At 44.0% G+C, this 21,538-nt stretch overlaps 1 protein-coding gene across 3 annotated transcripts in view; it reads left to right on the forward strand.

Moving 5' to 3' along the window:
- Positions 1-10,182: 10,182 nt before the first annotated feature.
- The window catches only part of LOC102065484 (sphingosine-1-phosphate transporter SPNS2), a 137,132-nt gene continuing 125,776 nt past the window's right edge, over positions 10,183-21,538 (forward strand). Inside the window, exon 1 of one of the 3 annotated variants that reach the window (XR_001333201.3) lies at positions 10,183-10,687. Coding sequence is in view for 1 of the 3 variants with exons in the window: in XM_005494186.4 (XP_005494243.1) it covers positions 10,393-10,687 (295 nt within the window). In the remaining 2 variants the exon portion in view is untranslated. The remainder of the gene's footprint in view (positions 10,688-21,538) is intronic. The other 2 variants (XR_001333200.3, XM_005494186.4) reach the window with 2 other exon arrangements.

The following is a 21,538-nucleotide window of genomic DNA, read 5'->3' on the forward strand; positions in this document are numbered from 1 at the left end:
GCAGCAGAGTGACAGTTCCACTGTACACGTGCAGATAAAGTTTACCTTGTTCCTTTTGCCTGGCTGGCAGGGTTGTGTGACTGGTCTTGCTGCAGGTTACATTCCAGGTTGAGGTTTGAGCTACTCCAGCAGCTCAAATGAGCAGTAGCTACACTGATACACATCTCAGAAGAATTAGCTGCTAAAAAGAGCAAGTTGGAAACAGCAATCCTGAGAGGTTTGTTCTATTCTTGAGAATTAAGCACTTAAGCAATGCCCTCTAGCTTTGTTCTGACTTTGTAATTCTCTGTAATTTAGCAAAGCTTACAAACCTTGCCCTCTTGCCACATATCAATTGTGGTTCATTAGGTTTTGTAGCAATGAGCATAGAAATAGACAAGTGATAAGAAGAGTTGGCATTTATGCTCTTCAGCAGCACCACTTACTACTGCAGTTAAAGCCATTTTTTTCATCTTTGCACTTGCTCAAAAAGAAAAAAGCATTTGAACAGACAGAAACACTTGCCCTAAGATTCTTATTTAATATGTATATTAAATTCTTAGTTAATATGTATATATGTGTATATACAAATACATATATACATATGCATATATATTTGAATTTGACTCTATTTAAAAACAGATTGTCAGAGCAGATGAGACCATTTCTGCCTATTTGATCTCTATAAATAGATAACCTCTGTGTTTTAGCTGTAGACTTCTGCAAATTTTGTTCCTGTTTGAACTACACAGGTTTTCAGAAAAAGATCTAATTTTGACTTGAATAATTTTTGATAAAGTAGAATTGCTACAATTACTAGTGAATTGCTCCAGCTAATTATCCTCATTACTAATAAACATGTGCCTTGTCTGCTGTTTGTATCCAGCTGGTGAGGGCTTTTTTACAGTTTTGTCACACAGACAACTGTAACAATTGAATTGTCTTCCTACAACAAGAACACAACCCTGTGCAAATCAGCCGTTGGCCTAAAAATCCCAACCCATGTGTGCTTCTTGAATCTGTTGTTATCAAACATCATTCCCAGCCCCTTCATCTTTCTTGCAGCTGTTTCCTGAGTGCTCTTCTGTTTATCAACAGCCTTCCTGAGTGGCAGTCAACAAAGCTGCACTTGCTGTGTCTGGGGTGGATGTGACTCTGCAATGGAGCAGTGACAGCACTCGCTGCCTGTCCCAGTGCTGAGAGCCCATTTCCCCACAGCTCTGTGCTGGCACCTCCTGAGGTTTGGGATTCTTGCTCTCAGCCTAACCACCCTTCCAAAGGGACTGCTTTCACTCAGATCTATGCTCTTAGACACTAAAACATTCCAACTTGCCAAGCAAGCCACAATACTCCAGCAGTGAGCTCTGCTCTCTTCATTTACTAAAAGCCATAGCATTAGGATGGAGTTGTTGATTGTGTCCTCCCTTGTTGCTAACAATTTATTAAAGAAAACAGAGCTGAAATGCCTGAGGAATTCCTTCAGAATCATACTTAGTAAAATATCCCCACTTCTGTTGCGTGACTTGTTGTGTAGCTAGGTTTAATTCATTTAATGTGTCCTGGTAAATCTCAGCTGCCATAGTTCCCTGATCAGCATGTCACATAATATCAGTGAAGTGTGCAAGAGTCCAGTCCAGTGACACTGATACCTTTCAACAGGCAAGGAAACTTTTGATCCATTTAAAATTAAAATCAGATTAATTTAGCAAGTTCTACTTTCTGATAAACACTTTTTTGTTGGTACTAATAATATAATCCCCCTGTTTTTCTATTAATCAAGTCAGCCCTTATACTATTTTACTCAGGACTGATGCCTGGCTGGCAGACCAGCATTTCTGTTTAAAATATTGGCACAACATGAGCATCCTTCCAGGCTCCTAGAAGTTCTCTCTGTGAACAGTTATCAGCAAGTCCTGTGTCAGCAGATCAGAGCACCCTCATCCAGCTTTTTTACAGCCTGTAAAGTTCTGTCTAGGCCTCCTTAGCTTCAGCCTGCAGCCTGGCCTACTGCTGACAGCTCTATCCCATTAGTTAATGAGGAGGCAGTAGGCTGTCAGCACTGCTCTTATGTTAAAATTGACTGAAAAACAAAAATATTGCTTACAGAATATTCTGTGTCCTTTGTTTTGCTATCAATTTTTTTTATTTTTATATTCCAAGTTATCAAAATTTGTGTCTTTTGTGGTAATAGTATGGTTTTTGTAGCCCCTTTCTCAGTAGATGGCTGCCTACTCTGTTACTGTTCTCTAACCCTCCTCTTGACCAATTGGACTCCTGATTGTCTCAGCTTTGTGAAACAGTCCCTGTTACAACACCAAGCACTCAGCAGCTATATTCTGTTTGCACACAAGAAAGATGACTCCAGTGAAAGCACACCTACATGAACCACAACCAACATTTGGTTCTGTGGTCAGTTCCCTCTGGTGTCAAAAATGAAGCTAATTTAAAGCTTCTCTTATTGGGATACAGAATTATTGGCACTAAGAAACAGAAACTGCTAATAATGTCCAGAGTTGCAGGTAACTTTGTAATTGGCAGCACACATCCCTTTACTTAGTATCTCATTTTTTTTCCTTTCCCTTATCTCTCCATTCCATAAGAGGTAAGTTCAAGTGTACCCTTACCCTATGCCACTTTACCTAGGCAGTGCACTGAGAACCTCATTCTTTCTCTTTCCTTTTAAGACATGAATGATCTGAGAATAATTTGGATGTTCTTTCTCAAATTGCTCTTAAATTCCTTGATCCTGGCTCCATTCAAACTGTGATCCCTTCAAAGCACCTCACTAGTACCTGCAACCACTGTTACCTTGGGTAGAAACCTAGCTCAGCTTTCTAAATTTGGAGTAGCACTTTGGCTTTGAAGAACAACTGCCTTTCATTTTCTTCCTTTTCTTTTTTTTTTTTTTTAATTTTAATGCCCATGGCATAGAATTTGCTGTGATTAACAAAGAGCTCTTTGCAGATGTTCTTGATCTCTTTACAAGCTGGGCAGGGCAACACACCAGTGAAGAAACCCCTGCATGTTCTGTTCTGTTTGATCAAGTGAATCAGTCCCCAGTGTGGACTGCAGAGTTTGAATCTCCTGAACTAAGTGTAGAACTACTGGGAACAGCTGCTGGTTCCTTCCATCCTCTCTACCTGGTTGTCAAATGCTGTCCCCCAGAATTGTAGGCAGCCATTCAGTCCCAGGGTGTAACTGCTGGTGGTCTAGGAGGGTGCATGCCCAATACCCTATTGTAAACCAAATGGCTTCACTGAAAATGCTGAAAAAGCATGAAAATTCCTAAGTGTGAAATAAAATTATCTCCTCTTCAGAGAGCTCAGACTGACCCTTTGGGTGATGAAGTTATAGAGGTATTTTGTTTAACTGAAAATGCTTGTCTGCTTAGAACCCTATAAATTCAAGTAACCCTGATGATGTACTAACATAAAGCACATGATGTTTTGGGACTGGGCTTGCAATTTTCATGACAATGTCTGGGGCAATTGATGCTCAGTCCTATTTAGAGCTGCTAGGATTAATCCAGAATTTTCCAAGTTCCTTGAGGAAATTTGGTCTGGAAATGAGCTAAGACAACTCAATTGAATAAACCACACAGTTGGAGCTGTACAGTTCCAGCCTGCTCCACACTGTGGGACTGCATCTTTTACCTGTCCTCACGTGGGCAAAGCAGAGAATGGAACCATTTCTGTTCATGTTTCTGCATCCCCTTCTCATGGCTTGAATCCTTTTGTAAGATGCCAGGAAGCTGTTTATGAATTGGTGACTGCTGGGTCTGCCCTTATTGTTTTAGGATTCCTCTGCTCCCACATGGATCTGGCAGTCTCTTCCTAAAATGCTGGGGTAGAGCAAGAATGCTATTTCTGGAGCTATCCATTCCACACTGGGTTCTTAAACACCAGTTAATCAGACCTCAAGTATTTGCAGTTCTGAGAAGTGGGGCTAAAGGCAAAGATGCATCTTATCATCTGCACAATCCAACTGCTCCAGTGGGCAGAGGCAGAAGTTCAGAGTCTACATCCTTCATTCAAACAGAACAAAACCTGCCAAAAATGTGGCACACTAGTAATTGTAGTCCCTGCTGGGACTTGAGGTGACACCACAAACTCCATTTATTTGGAGCATTAGGATTCCTCTGAGTATAATGAAGGCAAGGACTTCTAGAAATGGATCATGGCACTCAACAAATCTGAACATCAAAGGCCATTTACTGAGACATCACACAGGGCAGTGGCAGTGTTGCCTTCTGTACCAACTGCCTCTGGGAGTGGAGAGAACAGGGCTGTTTGGAGTGCTTGGGTTGGTTTTTTTTTGTTTTTTTTTTTGTTTTGTGTGGGACTTTTTTGGTTTTGTCCCCTTTAATTTGGCTTTGGTTGGCATGAGCTATTCTATGCAAGGCAGCCTGGAACATTATACAAATGTTGTAACTGAAAGAGTCACAAACAAATATTCCAGCATTTATGTAGGATTGTAGTGGAGGGTGAGAGCAGCTGCTGGTATTGTTTCAAAAGCTAAATGTTTTCATGGAAATACAGCTTCTTCTGCATCCAATTTATCTTTTCAGGCACAACAATGTGAGGATCAGAAAACAACTGGGCCTGGGGATGCCAGCTTCTTTTCATTGATTTTTCTTTTGATTCACTGTTTTGCCTCCATGTTTCTGTTGAATTCAATGAAATAAAACACTGCTACACTTTCAATATTAAGTCTCATTTGGCTTCTGGGAGATTTTCAAACTTTTGTGCATCTTGGGGCACTGTTTGTATCTTCTTTGTTTAATGAAATTTTTCTGGAGGTGCCATGGTCAGTGTCCAGAGCTCTCCTCAGTGAGATGTGTCATATGTGAATGTGAAGGGAAATGGATGATGACCAGAAGGTTTTTCACATCAATGAGCACTGGATGCATTAAATAAGATCCAGAGGATGGTCTCCAGAGGTAGTTTAGAGTACAGAGCCTGTCTGAGAGAGTGACTGCTGGAAAACATGGAGATATGTGCTAATGTATATCCCCCTTCACTGCCTTGGGAGAGCTGTTTGATCCTTGTCTCCCTGGTACAGCATCTCACAAGAAACCTCTGAGCTGGATGAGCTTGTAAATGCTAGTGTGTAATATCAAGTGTCAGTTACACAGGTTAATTCAGCAGAGAAATTTGTGAAGAAAAAAGAAGCCATGGTATAACCATGGGCATGATGGGGATGCAGGTGTGCAATTGCAGGGTTGTGATTCTTGTTCTGCAGAGCTGCAATCTGTTTGAAGCCCAAGAATGCACAGTGCTACAGACACTTGTGTCATTGTCCTGTGTTTTGCCCTCTTAGCCTTGAGGATCACCTGATGATGTGACTTTTCATGGAATTTCATCAGTTTGAGGCTCATATCTGGGTAACCCAAAATCTGGGGTTTGTGATCCTGTAGTGTGGCATTCTGTGTAGCTCTGTTTTTCTTAAGTGAGAAGCTGTGTGTCTCTGTGTGTCTGTGTTTGAGTCCTGATTTTAAATCAGATAAAGCAAAACAGGAAAAGGACAGTAATAGCATTGAGTCATAATTATTTACAGTTGAACATGTTAGACTGTTCAACTGCATGCAGTTACTGCTCCTGATAATGGTAGGGGCTACACTGGGTGTACATTTTGGCAAAGCATGACTTCAGGGAGACTCCAGCCCTTTGAGAGTTCTGGTTTAGAGATTGTTGTGACTTTCTGAAGACAAAAAAGTGAGGGTTTTTCCAAGATTTTACAAACTGAAGAAGAAAACTGGGTTTGAAACAAGCTAGGCTATTTCCATTATTTCCAAAAGGACAATGTGATGTTCTCATGATGGTCCAGTTCCTCTGCCTCCAGTAACTGCTTAAACTGGGTAAGGTCCAGCCTGGTTATCAATCATCTGGGATTTTCTTCCACAGGTGGTCCAGCTCCCCACCCTTCTCTGCAAACAGCCATGTTCCCTTGGGAGAGAAGGTGGGAGTCTGCTCATAACCCTCCTGCAGGCCAGGAACAGCCCCTGGGTCAGCTGCTGGACTGTGTCACTGAAGTTAATATTGGCACTGGCAATGTGGGTTTGTTTCCTCAAAGATAAGTTCTGTTGTCAAACAGAAGCACTTCTGCTCATACTGACCCTCTCTAGAACTCTGGAGATGAGGAAAAATCAATAAGTGCAGACCAGGATAAACTAAAATAAACATTTTCAAGCTTTTACGATACTAACAAAATACTGAAAGGAAGAAAATAATCCCTGAAAGGATACGCTCTGTTGACTGCCCTGGGGGAGAGCAGGGCTACTGACAAGTGACTCTGTTCTTTCCTCACTGAATATGCAGCCTGCAAGTTCCCTGAGCACAGGACTAGTGCCTGGTTTGCTTTGGTCTCACCCAGACATTGGGTTTGTGGCACTGGCATGAGACAGGGATGGGGTATGGGCTGAGAGGCTCTCAGAGACCAGCAAGGCTGCAAATTCTACCAGTCCTACTAAGTTCACTTGATTCTGCAGGAACTGGCCAGGGCTCATGCTGGAGCAGGGATGACATGCCTAATGTGGAAGGAGATGGAAGATGAGCTAGCTGAGCTCAGACTTGCTTTTCAATGTATCCACAAACCTCTCGGTAGAGATCCCAGTATGAAGGAGACTCCTAGCTTTCAGACAAAACAAAGTATCCCAGTACCAGGAGGATGCTGTCCACCTTTGTCACCTGGGATATGTGGACACTCCTGCTGTGCAGTCACCATTTCAAGACTGGGTTGTTGCCATGTGCTTTCCTAGGGCTGTGCTCAGATCAATCTAATGACTGAGGTAGGTGCAGAAAATGTGTGCTTGGTAAGCAGAGTGAGAACTGGTACCTTCAGGGCTAGGACTTCAACACACCTAGCCTGAGCTCCTGTATCATCAAATTACAGCCCATTCCCTCTGCAGGGAGTGCAAGAGCTCATCTTGAATTCAATAATGCACTTTCTAGAAAGGCAATCAAACCTGGATCAGAGGACAGAAAGGGATAGATAATACACTCCTTCTTTAGTATTTTGTTCCAGAGGATAATCACTGTAACAAATATGAACCAGATGATTCATTAGAATTTTTCTAACTCCAGCTTTCAGCATTGTTCTGGTTCTTGCTATGCCTTTCCCCCCTTGATTAGAGCTCTTAAAACTGGTGTTTTTCTCCCCATGTTAGAACTTGCACAGTGTAATCAACCTGCCTCTCAATACCCTGTAACAGCCAAGCCCAGCAATGTTTCTGAGCTAGAATCTGTGCTGTTCCTCTTAAAAGCAGTTCAGTTATATGATTCATCCTGCCAGTAAAGACCATTCTATTACACTTTTTCCAGTTCCCTCTGCTTTCTCTTTACATAAATCTCATGACATGGATGCACTGTGTTTGTCTGTGAGTTTTCCATGTACAATGGAAGGTGTCAGGGTTGGCTGCAAGACTCTGTGTGTCCACATAACTCACTGCCCACCCAATGTCTTTGTGCTGTATCTGTGGTTGTCTCTGAGCTGAAACTTCTCCCTACATCAGTAATAAAAGGATGCTCTTGCATGCTCCTTCAGCTTGGTCCTGCATTGCTCCATGTTCAATGGCCAGCAGAAGTCTGCCTGATATGTTGACCTTTAATCGTAAGTTGGTGTTTGGGATGATTTTTTCTTTTCTTGGGGATTTGCTGGATTGAGGAGATTTGGAGAAGTCACTCCCTAGTCTTTTTTAGGCAGTTATTGTAATGTGCATCAATCCACCATGGCTCCAGTGTTAGCTGTGTTTGCGTGCTTGATACTGGTTAAATTAAAAGAAAAAATGAAACACCTGTTCCTGAAGAAAACTGTGCTTTCTTAGCTGCTTTCAGGAGAGCCATCTGACTCAAGAGAGTCTGGTCTTTAATTTTACCCTACCTTTTAATCTCATTGACATTTTCTGAACATTGTTTTCTGTATGCAGAGCCTGGGGTAGACCAAGCAGTGAGAAAATAGACTGTGAGAGTCTAATAGCAGAGAGTAGAATAGACTGTGGAGCAGACCTTTTGTATCTGAGGGCTCCTGGACACTTTGGCTGCTCTCTGTGGGACTCCTTGAAGTGGCACTTCAGCTGTGTTTAGTGCCTGATAAGTTAAAAAACCCATGAGTTTTGCCTCCACTGCTGAGCAGGCCAAGTGGTCCTTGTGAAGCCATTTCATTTCTTTTTTCCTTTTTCTTATTTTCTTCCTTTTCCTTTTTTCTTTCTTTTTCTTCTTTTCACTTCTACCATTTTCTGTTGGTTTGGTGTTTGTTTGGTTTGTTTTTGTGTTTCCTTTTGGACTATATAACATGTGAGCACTGTGACTTAACCAAATTAGGTACACCACTAGAATTCTGAAATTAGTGGGGGCATGAATAAGCACTTTTGTCAAAATAACTGTTCCCATATACATCTGAACTGCAGATGCTGCTATGGAGCAAAAAAATACTCCCTAGACTTCAATAAGTCAACCTGAACATTATCATTAAACCAGATATGTTGTTTCTGTTTTGGAAATGAACTCTGGAACATCTGTGCAGACCCATTCCCAACGTTTAGTTGTCACCTCTCACAGTCTGGGAGTGTCACCCATCACCGGAAATGGTGTTTGCTCCTTTCTCAGCAGTGTTGCACAAACAGCCCTGAATTGCAGGTGACTCACCAAAAGTGCCCTTTTCTCTGGTAGCATCCTGAGGGTCACGTTGGTGGTATCTCCCCAGATTTCTGGCATAGTCTGAATCTGGTGTCATTGGTGGGCAGGGTGTGACACAGCCAGCTATGCTGAGCACACACACACACACAGGGGCTGTGCTGCAAGCAGCTCTGAGTTCCTCAGAGAATGGCAGGGGGGTTTGTTTAAATACCCGTGAGACAAAGACTTTAATCACAACACATTTTCTTAGGTAATATCAACAAACTGAGAGAAATGTGAAATTGTAACATGCTGGTTTTGGACATGTGTTGGTTCTCCAGCAGCCTTTTTATTTCTCTGGTTTTAGTTACCTTTTGTAGTTTTATGACAGGTATGACAGGCTGGAGCCACTCTGCTTGTGAACACTTTTATCTCTTTGAAGATTCTCCTTTTGAAATGAAATGTTTCTTGGCCGTTCTTAGCTCAAAGGTGGAACTTTATAGGGAGCGGGATGGAACTGTTTGCAGTGGGGGGAACTCCAGAGCAATTTTACTTCCTTTGAAGATGTGTGTTGTTCCTGAAGCTACTTTTGTGCAGTAGGAAAATCATCTGGGGCCAAGCAGGAAGTTGTGAGCTCTGTGGCACATCCCAGCGAGCCCTCGCCCTGCACTGCACTGTCCCTTCCCTGCCCAGGAGACAGCTCTGGGCACTCAGGATAGGCAAGAAGAATTTTGGACAGATTTATTCTTAAAATCTACATCTGAGGGTGGGCCTGCACAGCCCACATGGAGTTCATTGTTGGGTACAAGCCAGTAGTGCTGGAGCCATTGGTTTTGTTTGGTGGGCTTGTTTTTCTTCCAGCTACCTCCACACTTCCACCTGTATGCTAGAAGCTCGTTGTGCAGCGCTGAAGGATAACAAAGGCAGATAAAGGAAATTCATTACATGACCCAATGCTCTGGTGATGCTGGGTAGGTAAGACCCGGTCTCTCCCGGGCTGAGGTGAGCTGAGGGAGAATCCCCTCACAGCTGGGCTGAGGGATCACCTGAGGGGCACAGAGGGAAAACCTCCTCATGCCGGGGTTGGGCTGAGGGAGAATCCCCTCACAGCCGGGCTGAGGGATCACCTGAGGGGCACAGAGGGAAAACCTCCTCATGCCCGGGCTGGGCTGGGCTGAGGGGGGATCCCCTCAGGGCCGAGCTGAGCTTTCTGAGGAACCGCCCGCTCTGAGGCGGGCTGAGGGAGGACCCGCTCCTGGCTAGGCTGAGGGATTCCCTCAGAGCACCTGGGGGGTGCTGAAGGGGACACCTTCAGGCCCACACTGAAAACAGAGGAGGCGCCGACCTAAAGCGCCTGCCGGACCCCTCGGGTCCGGTCTGAGGACGGATGAGGAGGAACCCCGAGGCGGGCTGAGGGGACACCCCTACGGGCTGGTCCCTGGACGGCTGAAGGGTCGATGCAGAGCACGGCTGAGGCAGCACCTGCTAGGGCCGGTTCGAGGGCGGCTGAGGCGCCGCCCTGCTGCGCCGCCCCGGGCCGGCCGCACGGACCCCTCGGGGCCGCTGGGGCGGGGCGCGCACGGCAGCCGAGCAGGGGCGGGGCAGGGGCGGAGCTTCCCGCCCCGCCGGGCTCAGCCCCTCAGCGGGCTGTCACTGCCGGCCTGTCCCGGGGAGGCTCAGGGCGATCGCGGGATGCGGCGCTGAGCGCGCTCCGGTCGCTCTCTCCGTCCGTCCGTCCGTCTGTCTGTCTGTCGGTCTCCCCGCCCGGGCTCCCGCACGCCGAGATTCCCTCCCGCAGCCCATGATGTGCCTGGAAAGCGACGGCTCCTCCGGCAGCAGCCCGGTCTGCGGCGGGCGGCTCCGATCTGGCGACGAGGAGGAGGAGGAGGACGGCGAGCGGGGCTGCTGCGGCCGGGGTGCCGAGGGCGAGGTGCAGACCCTGTCGGGCAGGATGAACCCCCCGGCGGCCGGCAAGCACCTCGACCGCCCCGCCGCCCTCCGCAAGGCGCCGACCCTCGGCCGGGCCCGGGTAGCGGCCGCCGGCATCCTCAGCGTGGGCAACGTGCTCAACTACCTGGACCGGTACACCGTGGCAGGTGAGTGCACCCCGCGGCTGTGAGGGCATCCCCCGCTGCCCGGGGACAGCCCTTCCCGGGCACGGTGCAGCCGCCGCCGTCCCCGGGGTTGTCGCGGGCTCGGGTCAGCGGGGCTCGCCCGCCGAGCCGGGGCTGGAGAGGAGGGATGGCGTGAGGGATGCGGCGCGGCCGGTGCCCATTGTGCGGCCCCTCCGGTATTGTTCTCTAGTTTGTGTGAATTTTATCGAAAATAAGAGGAGCGCCCTTTGTTTGTGTGGGCTCGATGAAATGGAATCGGCGCTCGCTGGGATTCGGGAAGGAGCGGTGCCCGCAGCGCGGTGCGAGCGGAGGGCGCTCGGCGAGGCTCGGGGTGATGGCAGACGCGTTATCGATCCCGGCACAGGGCGAGCGCTGCGGGCGACAGGTGCAGCTGCGGCCGGGGAGACACGCACAGCCTGCTGCCGCACGGGGGGAGCCGGCCGAGCGGGGTGTCCTTGGGTGAGAATCGCAGCGAAGCAAATCCCCTTTGCTTTGTCTCTGCGGAGCGCGTCCAGCCTGGAGCAGCCGGCTGCCCTTCAGCCCTGTGCCAAGGAGGGTCCCTTCCCTGCAGAACTCCCGAGCGGGTGACAGCAGAGCTGGCAGGAGCGGCTAGGCAGCTGCAATGCACTTTGCAAAGCTCGGTTTTCTTAAGGTAAACACTCAAAATGATGCGCTGGTGGGTGTGTGACCAGCCGTAGTGTGTGAGCCACTATGCTCCTCAGTACTTACTACTACGGTGAAGCTCAGCTCCAGAGCAAATGCCTGTTTGGATGTTTACTGTGCCATCCCTAGAGAAGACTCCTTGTTTATTCTTGTCAGGCAATAACAGCAGGGAAGAAGATCATCACTGAACTTTTTCTAATTAGAAATGAAGTAGGCTTGTTGGTAATCAACTGTCTCATGTCATTAGAATATAATACATATTCTCTGTTTGGCAATACTGATAATTTTATCTTCAGAGCTTACAAAGGGGTTTGTGCATGTATAAATTTTTCTCTATGCATATATATGTTTTAATCACCAGGACTCAATGTGGTGTTAAGCAAATCCAATATTTGTTTATACTACATTAAAATAATATATGTTTGTAGGGCAGTGATAGAGAGCAAGGGACATAAATCTAAGTCACTGTTGTTAGAATAAATTGGCCAGGTTGTATTTATTTTGTCTGGAGTAGGGAGATGGGGAGGATTAGAAGGATAATTTAGCTGGCACCATTGTGGCTTTTTTGTTTTTCTTTTTAGATGTGGCTTGTTCCTTCAGGAAATGTAAAGGCCAGTATTGGAAGATATTAAGCACTCAGCTGGTAGTCAGTCTGTTACAGAAGGAAGCTGGAAGATAGAAGGTTAACCTGTTATTATTGAAGGAAATTGTAGTGTGCTCCTTTGCCCTCAAATAGGGACCTCTCTAAGTGGAGTTTTTCTACAAAGCACCTTTAATGCATGGCAAGTTTCCTTTCTAGGAAGCTATTCCCCCCATCATGCATTCTTTAAATAAAAAAAACAAAATCACATCTAGTTCACCTATTTGCTCTAGCACTTCCACTGAGACCTTTGCCATCTGATTTTTCTGCCTGCAAGAACTGAAAGCATCTTCTTTTCTGGAAAGGCTGGAGAGTGCCTGACCAAGCAGAAGATAAAAATGCCTTCTTGCTGTAATGTGGCATTGCCAAACCCAGTGCTGTGATTGCTGGTATTCCTAGGACAAGCTGTGGTATTACTGTGCTCAGTAACTGCCCTGTGGAACTTATCTATTAACATGCAGCTTGATATCAAAGGTTTAAGATCTCAGACATCAGACTTGCCTTTGGGGACAGAATCAAACTTTGCATGGGCTTTTTGTCTTCTGTCAATTGGTATTTACTTTTCAAACTGGTGTAATATAAAGTGCTAATCTAAAACATGAAATAATTTAAATCCAGTGTAATGGAAGAGTTGTGGTAATAAAAATTATATGTTTTGAGCTCAAAACTGACTTGATTATAAAGTCTTCTCTAAAAGTAATCTTTACTTTTGTATTTTGAGTCTTAGTGCATACCACATGCTTATGTGATGTGCACTTGCAGATGAATCAAGCTAGCACTTTGAATATGCAGCTCATGTCTCAAGACAGGTAATAATTAGTAAATACAACTCTCCAGACCTTCAAAGTACATTTCAAATATGAATTGTTGCAGCAACCTAATAAGGGATTTTAACACCAGCCACGTTATGGCAGGGGAAGTTATGATTTACCTAAGGCCAGTGGACTGTTGTGAGAACTGGAATTAATTTCTGGTTCCAGCTCTATTTGAAACAAGTGTTAGAAGAGCAGCAGTTCCAATGGAAACTGGTTCCTGAGGATTTGTCTCCAGGGTGATCCCTGCTGTGGATTCTCTGATGTCAAATAAGTTGACCTTTGTCATTAGCCTTTCTCTTCTTGTCTTATAAGAGTCTTGCATCTACCCAACCATTTTTTTTAAAATGAAAGTGTTGGAAGCTTTGGGACTTCTTCCTGCTGTCAGATTTAGTCAAAGGCAGGTCAGTGGCCTCAAAAGCAATTAGCAGGCAGCTGACAGACAGACATAAGCAAACAGAGTATCCAGATGTATGGGCACAATACTCACAATACTCCAAGTACATCTTCTGTCTTACTTGAGAACTTAGTTGCAATCATTTTGGTTGGTCAAAAAGTATAAGAAAAAGCAAGTATATATTTAGTGTATGTATATATATATATATATATATATATATATAAAAACCATAAACATACAAAGTATATGCAAGTATGTATTTATTTACTGGGAAAAAATCATATACAGAGTTATTTCCAGTTGTAATTTCCTGAGTATTTTCCACTATTTTCTAACATAGCCTCACAGAAACTGGATAATATGTATCCAGTCAATGTAAGAGCATCTTATGTAATAGAAAGAACTAGGCTGACCTGTCCTATAGCACATCTTGCCCTTAAAAGTAAAAGCTTTTGCATTGCTACAAAGCAAACAGCAAATGTGTTGTTTCTTGGTGTTTACACTCTGGAAACATAAACATTGTGTGTAACGAGTTTGTTTTGGATAATCTTCTTTTTTCCAAGTGCAACACACAAGGAAGTATCTGCCTGTTTTCCTGGTTTTGGTTTAATGACTTCCCAGAATGGACTAAATGAGTTTATGATGGGATTTGCCTTTTTGGTATCTGGGACAGAGCTGGAGTGCAGTTTCCAAGATACAGGGCATACACAGTTTCACACCTGACTCTAAGTTTGCTGCTTTTTTGGGAGTACATGATGAAAATGGGCCTCCACTGAGGACTGGCCTGTTTCTTACGGTTTCAGAATGAGTTTCTTCCAGTACTTAAAAATAAAGAGTCTGCACAGCAGTAGTGTGTATTTCAATAAGGTTTACAAAGCGTTGGAAATTTCCAGTGTGTGTGGAGTATGTTGGAACGTACTGATGTTTGGGAGAAGCTGTCCCAGACAAAAAGTGCCAGTGCCTCTGCTGTGGCTCTTGTAAAGAAAAGATTGAAAACTCAATCAGTGCTGAGCATTAACAACTTGAAGGGAAATGATCCTCTGCAATTTTCTTAATAGGTTTTTGACCATACTGATAACAGCTGCCTGTGGAGAAAGCATTCTTTCAAAAGCTGTGATATTTCACTGCTATTAGGATAGCAAACAAGGAGAAAACAAAAATAATGAAACCATTGCAGATTTCCTGTGAAACTGCAGGATTTCAGCCATCCCATGATGCCAGGACATATCTTCTTCCTTAATGAAGTTTTGGGAAAAGTCATCTTGCCTTCAGAAGCTTGGAATGTGGTTTCACAATTATACCATGGGTGACCTTTTACTGTGCCTGCTGTTGATGGAAATAGTCTTGCTTCATTAGGGTGTCACCTCCACCTTCTAATTCAGATGCTACTTCCTGGCATTTCTGTAGTGCTTTAATTTAAAGGTAACGATTTAATTAAGCTGGAGAACTACCCAGCAAAGTAAATGAGTCTCACTATCCCACTAGAGAAGGGGAAACCAAGTTGCAGAATGTTGGTGATTTGCCTGTGGTAATGGAGTCAGAGGCAGAGCCTTGCCTGGTATCAGCTCATCCTTGAGGTTCTCCATCCCTGTCACACAGTATGTCACAGACTTTGGTCTGCTGGATTTGTCCTTTAAATGTCTGCAACTTGCTAATAACTGTATTTGTGTTAATTAGCCTCTCATTACAACACATAGTTGCAAATCAAATGCCATTCTTTGAAGATACACACATGCAAATGATGGCTGAAAGTTGAAAGTCGAGTTTACAACTATGCAGTACAGACTGCAGCTGAAGGGTTAGGAAGGGTTCAGCACTAACTCTCAAGTGCAAAAGCATTCAAGAGGTTGTGAGCCAAAACTGCTTCTTTTTATTGTGAGCTCACATTTCTGATAGTAACATAGTGCCCCACTGAGTGTTTCTCAGTGAATGCAGTCAGGGAATTCCCATGGAATGGGATAAAAGAGCCCCTTCTCCCCTTGTAACAGGACTGTGCTCAGTGCTCATAGCTTCAGGGAGGGAAGTATTGAGAGGCAGTGCACGCACCCAGGACTCAGCTCTGGAAGGGCTGTAATGCTGGAAAATATTAGAAAATGATACTGACAGAATACACTTGAGGCAGCAGTGCTGCCAGCTCACACTTGTGAGGGTGTGAGAAAGGATGACAGTGCTGTACTTGGGCAGCAGGGACCTGCTACTGACTCAAATCCAACTACTCCTGCTTTGGGAGCAGAAATTAGACTTGAACCTCATGCACTTCAAAAGCAGGAGACAGAAAGTGCTCTGCAGCACAGTGATGGGGACTGTGCCACAGCATCTTGTTCTTAGTGTTGTTTTCCCTGTGCTGGGCTGTATTGCAAAGGCTGCTGCTTCCTGTTTGCTGATTCTTATGCAAGCTGGCAGGATTTGTTCCAGAGTATTTTACATTTCAAGTGAAGTCTTATTATGTTTAATCATAGTATTTTTTTCTTCCTTGTGCTGTAGGTTTGCCAGATACTAACTATCTTTGTTATTATGTGCAGATTTTCCTGTTTGACTCTGAGATCCTCTTTCATGCATGTTGATTAATTTTATCCCCAAAGCATCCAAGGCATCACAGCCAGAGAATGTGGCCTTTATTACATGGAGTTAATATACTCATAAATATTGAGTGTGTTCTTAAGAATAATGTAATGATCTTACCAGTCCCTTGATCTCTGTGACTGTCAACACCAGCAGCTCTGTGATAAAGCTTCTCTGGTCAAAAGTGTGGGAAATCTGGAATCATTCCTTCAGACTTTTCAAATACCACACCAAGCTGCAAGAGGGTTAAATTCTAATAAATTGGACTAACTGAGAACATTTACTCTTCATTTTTTCTGGTACACTGTGCATGAGAAGCAAATGAGCTGCTGATGACGTTGCATGATGGGTGATAAATATGAACAGATATTGTTAAAAACTGGTGACTTTTCCTGCAATACAAAATCCCATAAATCTTGCTTGGTATTTCAATTGCTGAGGAACTGGTTGAAAGGTGTTATAATGTATCACTTACATCAAATAAGGTTTGTAAAGGTAAAGTTTGTAAACTTGAGTTTCCTTATAATCATCAGAAAAAGCTCCTGGTACCTCTTCAGGAGATTCAGTGGGAAACCATGACTTTATTTGACAGATAAAAATTAGGAACCCCAGATATCAGAATATCTTCTGAGTTGCTTGTTTCCATCATCATTGCTTGATGTGTATTACAGACCAGGACATTGTTGTGCAGCTTCTATGGAATCAGGTGGTGCCCCCAAAGTGCTTGCAGTCCACATCTCCATATCTCCAAGATAAATCAGAGAGCTGCAGGCCAAGGGTGGAGAGCCAGAGGCACACAAGAGACAGCCCTGGTCAGTGGGAGGGTCCCAGAGGATGAGCAGATGTGGCTTTTTGGTAGGCACTATAGCCAGGGGGTGAGCAGGGAAGAAAAGGGCAGCTTTCAACAAGAGTTTACAAACAGCATCTTCCAAAAATGATGAGCATCACAGGAGAAAGGATGAAGATGTCTGTTGGAAATGGTTACAGGAGGATGATGCCCTTCTGGCTGAGGGAGTTTTGTGGAAATTGGCAATATGGATGTAGGGTGATGAATGTTCTAGAAAAAATGTGTGTGTGCAAAATGAGTTCTGCAAAGAACCTGTGAGGTGCCTAAGGGGCCAGGGAAGTTAATGGGAGCTGAGCAAAATGGGCTTGGGCTCAGAGCCCAGAGAGGTGTAAGTGAGGTGAACAGCACCTCATGGTTTCCAGAAAAGTTTTGAATACACATCTTGGCATGGACCTCTCCTGTAAATTGCATTTTTGGTGAGCTGGTATGAAAATCAAGAGGCAAATCTGAGACAGGTAGGGGCAAAATAGAGAAAGAAACCCCCAAACAAGCTGAACCAAACAACAATCCCCCAGTCATTACTACTGAGTTCTTAACTATTAGATGCCCCCTTTTGACTCTGGTGCTGTAAAACCTCTCATTGACTGGAGTACCCCACCTAGAACTGCTGAACTGCTGAGCACAGCAGGCACCTCATGCACGGCTTTTCTTTTCGTGACACATCTGTTTTCATCGTTATTTTGATTTTTGTCTGATGTAACCCAGCTATTTCTGTAGGGTTGCAGGGAAAGGAAGTGAAAGGGAGGGAGCACCAATATCCGTGCTCCTGGTTTTACAACAGCGTGTAAAAAATCAGGAGGATGAGAATGTCAGGGCTCCTGGCTGACTGAAGGGATGGGGAATCCTTCCCACTTGTGGTCATGGCTTTGGGCCTGTCACAGTCAGTGGCTGAAGGTTTCTTTTGGGAGGCTCCTGAAGGAGCTGTTCAGGACGCTCTGGTGGCTCTGTCCACTCTTCATGGAGCTCTGTGTGTTTCAGGGCAGCCTCTGCACAAGGCATGGCTGGAACCATTATTTATCATGTTAGTTATCATGTTAGTTATCTCTCACTATATAGAATTGCAGAATTCTTCTGTCAGGGTGAACCTTCTAGAGAGCAATGGAGGATGTTGTGAGAACAACATACCACCTCTTCTGTGCTTCTGGTTTTGAGGAGATAGGTATCAACCAATCCTCCTTCTCCAGAACTGATCTCCTGCCACAACCGAAACCACAGAGCAATTTTAGCTTTAGAGAAGGGAGAGAAATACAGAAAAAAAACCAGGCTTTGTGCCTTGCCTTTCCTAAGTTCAGGCTTGGGCAATATGAACATACCAGGGTTATGTTGTTGGTGAGCAATATTATCTCCCATAGAGATTTCTTGTTTGTTTATTTTTTGGGGTTTTTTTTTGGTTGTTGCTTTTTAAAAATGTATTTCTTATATATTTCTTATGCTTCTGCTGGTGGCCAGCAACTGCAGTAGCTGAACAGAAGAGCAGGGGAAAAGCCCAGTGTTTATCTGGAGAATAGCTGCAGTAACAGCTTGGAGTTTGGCTGGCAGAGTGAGAGAACCCCATGCTGGAATGAAAATCCTTTCAGCCTTGGCATGTGATGATTTTTTTGTTTAATTTTTTTATTTTAAGACTGCACTGAACCAAAACTGCAGTAATCCATCTTACTCCTTGTTCAGGCTTCTGCCAATAATTATGTAAATAACAGATCACAGTTAATTATTTGTTTCATAGCTTCCTATTTTCCCTATTTGTATTAGTAACATATCATTATTGTCTTAGAATGCAGCTCTGTGTTCTTGGCAGCAGAAAACAACAAAAATGGGTGAAGTGACAGTGGCAGCAGGACTGGTGTCTGTGTGAAGTGTGCAGGGCCTGAGTGAAACCTGCCTGAAGGTTCCCCCTGATTCCCGTGGCTGTCTGGCATTTGCTGATCTGTGCTCTCTGCATATTCTCATTTCAGACAAGTGATCCCTCAGGAGGGTTTGCCAACAAAGCAGTATGGATCTGAAAGGTGGAGGGGGGGTCTTGCCCTGCTGTGGATTTGTGATTTTCACTTCTCTCTGCCTGTCACGTTTGCATTTCATGGCTTGTGCTGTGTGGTGGTCATGACCTTGGAAGTTTTGCTTTTCCTCCTGCCTTAGGCAGCTGCTTTAGTTCAGCTTTCCTACCAGGTGGGCAGTTTGGGAAGTTCACAAATCACTGTGTGCTCTTGCTGTGTTCCTCTTCAGTGAGACTTTTCATTTCAAAATGGGAGACTATGACAGGATTTCTTTTCTAAGAATTTTGCATAAGATTCTGTGTTCTCATTTTCACATTGCCTTTAGTGTTGGGTGGTTTTTTCCATCAGACTGGTGCCTGTAAACTTTGCCCCAGCCAGACCCACTGGGGCTTGGCTGTCCCAAGCTGTAGGATGTAAATAATTTGATGTGACATCAGCTGACCAAGTGCCACTGCTGCCCAGGCCTCAGTCCCTGGGCAGGCTGGTGGATGAAATGTTGTTTATGGGATGCTGAATCAGAGCTGCTGAAGCACTTTGGGCCAGGCACTAATTTTGTGCAGTTTCAGGCGTGTTCTCAGTGCTAAATAATAATTAATACAGAATTGCAACACTATTAATAAATACCAACAGTGCAAACCATGCAATAAGGAGAAATTATTTCTATTGCACTAGTGTGGCTCATAAAGAGAGGTCATTGCATTGGTGTGCTGAGTTATTAGAACTCAAATTCTGCTGCACTTATACCAGAGTTAAAACATTCCTAATAGTCTTGTTATTTCCGTCCAGCAGGCAGAAATGCTGACTAACTTTCAGGATAACAATCTTTTATATATTCAGGAAACAAAATACCCAAGGGCCACTGGTGACTGACAGCTACAGAGCTCTGATTAAAACTGACAGTTCCTGATCAGCTCTGTCTTGGATGTGTTAGTTCCTTTTCTCATGGGGAAGAGAAGAGAGAGGACAAAAATTATTTAATGTAACAGTATTAGGATATGAGACTTTTTTTTTCCTTTGCAATTTTCCAGGAATTTATAACTCAGAAGTACCAAAGTACCCGAGTAATAGTGCTTGGAAGGGCCAACATTAATCTCTGCATGATGACTTTCCTATAACAAGGTACAGAAAATGCCAAGTGTTGGCTTCCAGTCATTGATTTTTGACTGTAAGAACAATGTGCTGATCAGTTAATATCTGGTGTTTGCCTGTTGTATTCCCAGCTAGTATTAAGACAAGGAAGATTTTTTTTTTCCCTTGAAATGGGAGGAATTGTGATGCTTGTGCTCATCTGCATTTACATACAGACTGCACAAGCAATTACTCAATCCCTAATGAAAAACCTTGAGTCACTGGTCAAGAACATGAGGTTGTTGGGACCCACAGTGAGTACATCTCCTGCTCTCCTCCCCTGCCTTTCTCTCCAACAGCATTTCTTAGTTATTGAGGAAATAACTTTATTTCCTTCACCTCTGTGTTTATTTCATCTCCTTTTTCCAGGTACAGAGATGCTGGGTGCTCAGGAGCAGTTAGCAACACCTCCCCAGCATCTGCTGCTTTTCAGATCTGGGTGTACCTTGAACTGTACAGAGGAGCTGCAAAAGCAATAAAATTAATGAGTTCTCTTCATTACTTCATTATAGAAGGGTCTTGGCAGATCTGCTAAAGTTTAGGGTCACTTGCTATTTCCTTCATGAAACATATTTTTAAGTAGTCAAAATTTTCTCCTCTTACATGTTGGCAATTCCAGCTGTTTAAGGTGTAGTGGCAGCACTGTATGTTACTGCAAAACTTTCAAAATTTTCAGGGTTTTGGGCTGTGAATCAAGAGAGTTTCAACAGTTGCTGAAGAAAAGAGAGATAACTCATTGTTAGTCTGCATTTCATTGTGCTTTTTAAACTTCTATCTGGAAGTGGCCAAAGTTAGTAATGCTCCTGTAGTAATATTATGTTCAAAAATATGTAATGGTTTAAATGTCAAACTGCACCTTATTGCAAGCTTACATTTGCCTTTCAAGTGTGCATTTAAATCATTGCATTGCTGAAAGCCACTCAACAAGAATAAATCAGAAGTGGAGCTGATGTTTGAATAAAACCAGAAGTTATGTGAGTGGCTGGAGAGAGGTCTCTGTCTGTAAGCAGATGCAATCAAATCTGAATCAGGATTTAACAATTTTGATTTAAATATTTAGTCAAGCTCTATTATACCATCCCTTCTCATTTTCTACATGAATGGGGAATACATTCATCACCATTTAGAAACTCCTGGGCTTTGTAACCTGATGATGTTTGGTTTTATTCACTCAGACTTGTGCAATTGAAGCACAAACCACTTCAGGCCTGAGTGGGAGAGGTTTCCTGGGCCCCTGCTGCCTGCAGGGGAGCTCTGTGTGCACAGCCTGGGCCCAGCAGTGGGAGAGCCCCCCTGTCCAGGCACTCATGGATGTCCCCCCTGTGCTCTCTGGCCAGGAAACAGCAGGCAGGCTCAGCCACGGAGGGGACACCACCGGTCAGTAGGTTTGTATCACTGATCTGATAATTAAGATGTTTGTAAAGTCCAATAATCACCTTTTTGGCTGGCAAGATCTCTGTTTTTCAATGCTCCAGTTCTCTTGTAGATTAAAACAAATTCATGAAAGTTTTTGCTTTAATGAAGGAAGCTGCTAAAGAGAAAATTTATTATTATTATTTATTTTTTATTTTATTTTATTTCTCCACTGTTTTCAGGTGTTTCTTTTATTCTGCAGGAGCAAGGTTTTGATGTTTTTTTGATCAATGCCTTTGACACAATATAGAAAGATCCCTGTTTGCAGCTTCCATTCAAACATGTGGACTCCAGTTGCCTCTGCTAGTATGGAGTCATCAAGACAGAAGAACTAAAATACAGATCTTAAAGTCATTCAGGAAGTTTCTATTTTAAAAAAA

The sequence above is a fragment of the Zonotrichia albicollis genome, chromosome 22, assembly GCF_047830755.1.
Source record: "Zonotrichia albicollis isolate bZonAlb1 chromosome 22, bZonAlb1.hap1, whole genome shotgun sequence".
Lineage (NCBI taxonomy): Eukaryota > Metazoa > Chordata > Aves > Passeriformes > Passerellidae > Zonotrichia > Zonotrichia albicollis.